Source organism: Choristoneura fumiferana, chromosome Z, assembly GCF_025370935.1.
Source record: "Choristoneura fumiferana chromosome Z, NRCan_CFum_1, whole genome shotgun sequence".
Taxonomy (NCBI): Eukaryota; Metazoa; Arthropoda; class Insecta; order Lepidoptera; family Tortricidae; genus Choristoneura; species Choristoneura fumiferana.
In genome coordinates, this window is record NC_133472.1 from 1,752,774 (window position 1) to 1,757,735 (window position 4,962).

The window sequence follows — 4,962 nt, forward strand, 5'->3', positions numbered from 1 at the left end:
TCAGCAATCCGTGTAAACAATTATTTATTTATTTATTTATTCCAACATAAAATTACAGCATTACAGTAAACAACAATGCGCTGTAAAATTCAAATTATACATACAAAAAGACATAAAATACATACAAAAAAAAACTATGACTAGCTAAGTATTTTTGAACAATAGTCGTGTACTTAATATTTTTGATCAAATTGCTCACCAGTTTATGAACTCGACTGTACAAAGGCGAATTTATCCCTTAAAGCGATGTGTTCACGGCAGCGCGCTGGCGTCTGCGCGCATGCGCGGTATGCGCGCGAGCGGCGTGCGGTGCGCGCGCATGAGATGCGTCTTGCGTTTCCAGCTGTCCACGAAGCGTAGGGTACATCCGGGGCACTGGTACGGTCGGGCGCCGGTGTGCGAGCGCTCGTGACGAGTCTGCGAAATATATATGTCGGCGGCCGATCGTTAAATCCGCCATATCTCTAAATTCCTAGGCATATCGTGATATGGCGCCATTTCATGAATTGGGATGCACCAAACCAGGGTTTCTCAAAGTGGGGTTCGCTATTCGACGGTAGGGGGTTCGCGACAAGGTTTACGTGATGGTGGCTGCAAGACTGGCAAGATGATTAAGATTGGCTTTTGGAGTCTTTTTGTACTTTTTAACTCCAAATTTGTTACTTATATGTTTGTTATTTGTTGTTGTTTGTTTCAGTTTGTATTTTCGTTGGCAAGACGATTCTTACCTATATTTGTTACCTTTTATTGAAATAAATAATATACATTATATTTAATAACTTAGTTTCTCCAACAGCCAGTTTTATTACTTTGGGGGGGGGGGGGGGTCGCTGTCGTCTAGAAACTTTAACAGGGGTACGTGGAGCCATAAGTTTGAGAAACCCTGCATCAAACAAAATAACCTATGGTTTTTATTTTATTATTGGAAAGAATATGATATTTTAAGATGCCGTTTTCATCGATTTTGAATTTGGATGAGTATTTAATTTTTTTATATTTTTCTTACGAAATACACATCTAAAGTAATCGGTGGTAGCAACTGGGTTTTTTTCCCCAAGTCATTTTTTCATAATAATATAATTACAAATAAAATACTTAAAAACTATATAAGAAAAAAAATACAAAAAATAATAATAATAAAAATACAGCGATGTATGGGGTCCCTTAGTTGCAATACTAAACACTAACTACTTATATCTAATGTGCAGAATGCTTCCACCGTCATAAATTTTAAAATAACAATAATTTAGTTCTGAAATATACATTTCAGGTCAAGTAACCATTAAGCTTTTGGATTCCGAAGGCAAGCTCACGCCTGCCGCCCCCAAAGTTAGCTCACACGCACTCATGTCACGCTCTGAAAGCAGAGCGGTACCGAGGGCATATTGCTTCCGTTCCCATAAGCTCTATGGGGTCCCCCCCGGTCCTCAGCCTCGTACTCACCAGTGCCCCCTTGTCGTGGAACCCCTTTTGGCACACGCGGCAGCGGTGCGGGCGCGACGCGCGGTGCCGCCGCTCGTGCCGCCGCAGGGAAGACGCAGCCGACGCACGGAAATCGCAACGCGAACACGCGTGCGGCTTGGCGCCTGTGTGCCTGCGCATGTGGACAGCGAGGTTGCCCGCTGGAATAAATAAATAAATAAATAAATATCATGGGACACTTGACACCAATTGACCTAGTCCCAAACTAAGCAAAGCTTGTACTATGGACACTAGGCAACGGATAAACATACTTATATAGATAAAATACATACTTAAATACATATTAAACATCCAAGACCCGAGAACAAACATTTGTATTATTCATACAAATATCTGCCCCGGCCGGGATTCGAACCCGGGACCTTAAGCTTCGTAGTCAGGTTCTCTAACCACTCGGCCATCCGGTCGTCAAACACATCGTCGTGGTCGTGGAACATTTTTTTTATTCGGCTGGATGGCAAACTAAGTGGGTCTCCTGATGGTAAGAGATCACCACCGCCAATAAACATCTTGCCAATTTAGAGGCCTAAGATGGGATACCTCAAGTGTCAGTAATTTCACCGGCCGTCTTACTCTCCACGCCTAAACACAACAGTGCAAGCACTGCTGCTTCACGGCAGGATTAGCGAGCAAGATGGTGGTAGCAATCCGGGCGGACCTTGCACAAGGTCCTACCACCTGCAAAACATTTATCACAACACACACACACACACACACATTTGTCAAAGTCAAAGTCAAAGCCAAAATATCTTAATTCAATTTAGGCTATAACAACTTATGAATGTCAAAAAATCTACCACGGTTCGGAAAAACCTCTGTTGAGATGAATCCGGCAAGAAACTGAACGAGGTATTTTTTAAACAGATTTCAATATTATTAAATGATATCTATACATCACAAGTATTTAACACAACTTTATTTTTAACACAGTAGGTTAGCTTATTGAAGGGATCGCTAATGCGGATCGGAATTATTTCCAAATATCCTGTCCATGATATAATCATTAACTTTATAATACGTCTTAGATTAATGTCTTCTTGACAATAGATCTGCTAGTTACGGGATGAATATTCGGGCGTTTGTACCGGCGTCATTGAACTCAACACTTTTTACTATCTATATATCTGGAATAAAACATATAAAACGGATAGGGATAAAATCTCGAAACAACCGCTGGGCTTAGAGTCATGAAATTTGACAGGATTGTTTTTAATGTAACGTCAATGAAAACCACGATTTAATTTTCGGAAATTCCCACGGGAATATATTAAATACCCGAAATTTCAATTCAGCTGCTGGATCTAATGATTTACGTGTGCGAAGCTGCGGGTAAACGTTAGTGTAATATAAGAGCTAGGCCACTAGTGTCTTACGGAAAGTATTTGACCAGTTCAATGTTCTTTTAAAGTTAACGGTAATCAAAAATAGCACGGTGTATTCACCAAACAGCGTGACCTTTACCTTGCGTGAATCCCCACCCGCACACGGAGCAGAGGAACGGCTTGTCAGGCTGATGAAGCACCAAGTGGCTCTTCAGCACGCTCTTCAGTTTGAAACTGAAACAGAAGAGTGCCAAGTTTTGTACTCTATCTATTAGTCGAAAACGTTCATAGATCTCTTGTGGGTCTTGAATGTTTAATATGTATTTAAGTATGTATTTATCTATATAAGTGTGTTTATCCGTTGCCTAGTATCCATAGTACAAGCTTTGCTTAGTTTGGGACTAGGTCAATTGGTGTCAAGTGTCCCATGATATTTATTTTTATTTATAGCGACATCAGTTGTAACGACTGTAGACCGGACGACCGGATGGCAAAGTGGCTAGGAACCTGACTACGAAGCTTGAGGTCCCGGGTTCGATTCCCGGCCGGGGCAGATATTTGCAATGAATAATACGAATGTTTGCTCTCGGGTCTTGGATGCATGTTTAATATGTGTTTCAGTCTGTATTTATCCATATAAAAAATCCATATGGCGAGGTTTTTAGGGTTCCGGAGCCAAAATGGCAAAAACGGAACCCTTATAGTTTCGTCAAGTCTGTCTGTCCGTCCGTCCGTCCGTATGTCACAGGCATTTTACTCGAAAACTACAAGATGTATATCAATGAAATTTGGAGTACAGATGTCTTGTAAAAGCCGCTATTCAGTTTTGTAGTTAAATTACAAAAAAATATATTGATAGGGGTGGGGGGGCACTCCATACACGTACCAGAAATTGAAAAAATGATCGGATCGTTTTTGATCGAGAAACTGCGCTTCTCAACAACAAGGACGTAAGTGCCGTGAAGATACTTGTTTTTTTTGTAATGGCTACGGAACCTTATTTTGGGCGTGTCCGACACGCTCTTGGCCGGTTTTTTTAATTAAGCCTTTAAAGGTCTTAACAGTATTTATTCTTACCCGACTACGGCTTTACCTCATGTTGCAATGGTCGCACTGGTAAGGCCGTTCGTCGGCGTGCGTCCGCGCATGTATAGTGAGTTCCTTCCGTCGCTTATAGCGTTTGCCGCACGCGCACGCGAATTTGCGTTCGTCCGAATGGGTGACCGCGTGCACCGAGAGTTGGGATGGCTTCTGGAACGCTGCGACACATTTATATACTAGTTAAGAATAAGAATGGTTTGAAAAAATACTGGAGTATCGAAGGAAGGAAGTTATAAAAGACAAAATACTACATACAACTACCAAGGGCAGGCTACTACTCGTTCTACAATGGATAAAAGGACACAGTGGTCCGCGAGGTAACGACGCGGCCGACCGATTGGCTAGAGGGTTCGGGGAAAGAATAATGTACAACTCGGAATGTACGCGCAATAATGTACGACGTAATAATCCGAAGCATCATTGCTTCCAATTATCATGCCGTACATTATCATGATCGCGCATTATCAGGGCGTACAAAATATGCGCGCGCTGTTATGTACGTAGTGATAAGTACGACGTGATAATCTGAATCCAATCGATCCGAATGAAAAGACATTTTTCGACGCGGATCGAGCGAGCGCAGCGAGTGAGATCGATATAGTCGGAGCAGAACCGACCCGGCCGGGTTAGGTTGAAGGGCTCGCCCTTCGTTAGGTTTTTTTATTTCAATCACGGAAATCGTAAATCGTAAGGCATGATAATCGGAAGACAATGCTTCGGATTATCACGTCGTACATTATTGGTTTCCCTTCTAGTTCGGTACGGGGTGATAATGCACGACATGATAATTCGTGCACATAAGCACGGATTATCAGGCCGTGCATTATTTAGTCGTGCATTAACAAGTCGTACATTAACTACACCCGGGGTTCGGAGATGAAGGTCTTCGGTCCCGAACCCATCCTACCTCTGCCCTTTGGATGGCTGCGCGGCAAACTGCCACACAATACCAAGGTAATGCACAACAATATTGGACAAACCTAGATACATGCAGGGCCCCTGAGAAGCCCTCCCGACGATCAACCCCGGATTGTCCCGCAAGCTTCGCGGACTTAGG

At 42.6% G+C, this 4,962-nt stretch overlaps 2 protein-coding genes across 2 annotated transcripts in view; one reads left to right on the forward strand and one right to left on the reverse strand.

Annotated features, from left to right (window-relative positions):
• LOC141437982 (uncharacterized) lies at positions 1 to 4,194 on the reverse strand. Its single transcript, XM_074101626.1, has 5 exons — positions 4,161 to 4,194; positions 3,898 to 4,063; positions 2,944 to 3,038; positions 1,444 to 1,622; positions 1 to 417 (listed from the first exon to the last, which is right to left on the reverse strand). The coding sequence occupies exons 2-5, from the start codon at positions 3,900 to 3,902 to the stop codon at positions 253 to 255; spliced, it is 444 nt and encodes a 147-aa protein (XP_073957727.1). The 5' UTR covers positions 3,903 to 4,063; positions 4,161 to 4,194; the 3' UTR covers positions 1 to 252.
• LOC141438019 (dual specificity protein phosphatase MPK-4-like) overlaps positions 4,194 to 4,962 on the forward strand; it is a 7,994-nt gene continuing 7,225 nt past the window's right edge. The window contains exon 1 of the mRNA XM_074101646.1: positions 4,194 to 4,222. Coding sequence (XP_073957747.1) covers positions 4,194 to 4,222 — 29 coding nt within the window. The remainder of the gene's footprint in view (positions 4,223 to 4,962) is intronic.

What these genes read in the sequence shown, in the direction of transcription:
- LOC141437982 (XM_074101626.1), bottom strand. An exon ending in CGGGTGGGGATTCACGCAAG is followed by an intron (nt 1,623 to 2,943) that starts GTAAAGGTCACG and finishes TATTTATTCCAG; the next exon opens with CGGGCAACCTCGCTGTCCAC. An exon ending in TCCACGACAAGGGGGCACTG is followed by an intron (nt 418 to 1,443) that starts GTGAGTACGAGG and finishes TATATTTCGCAG; the next exon opens with ACTCGTCACGAGCGCTCGCA.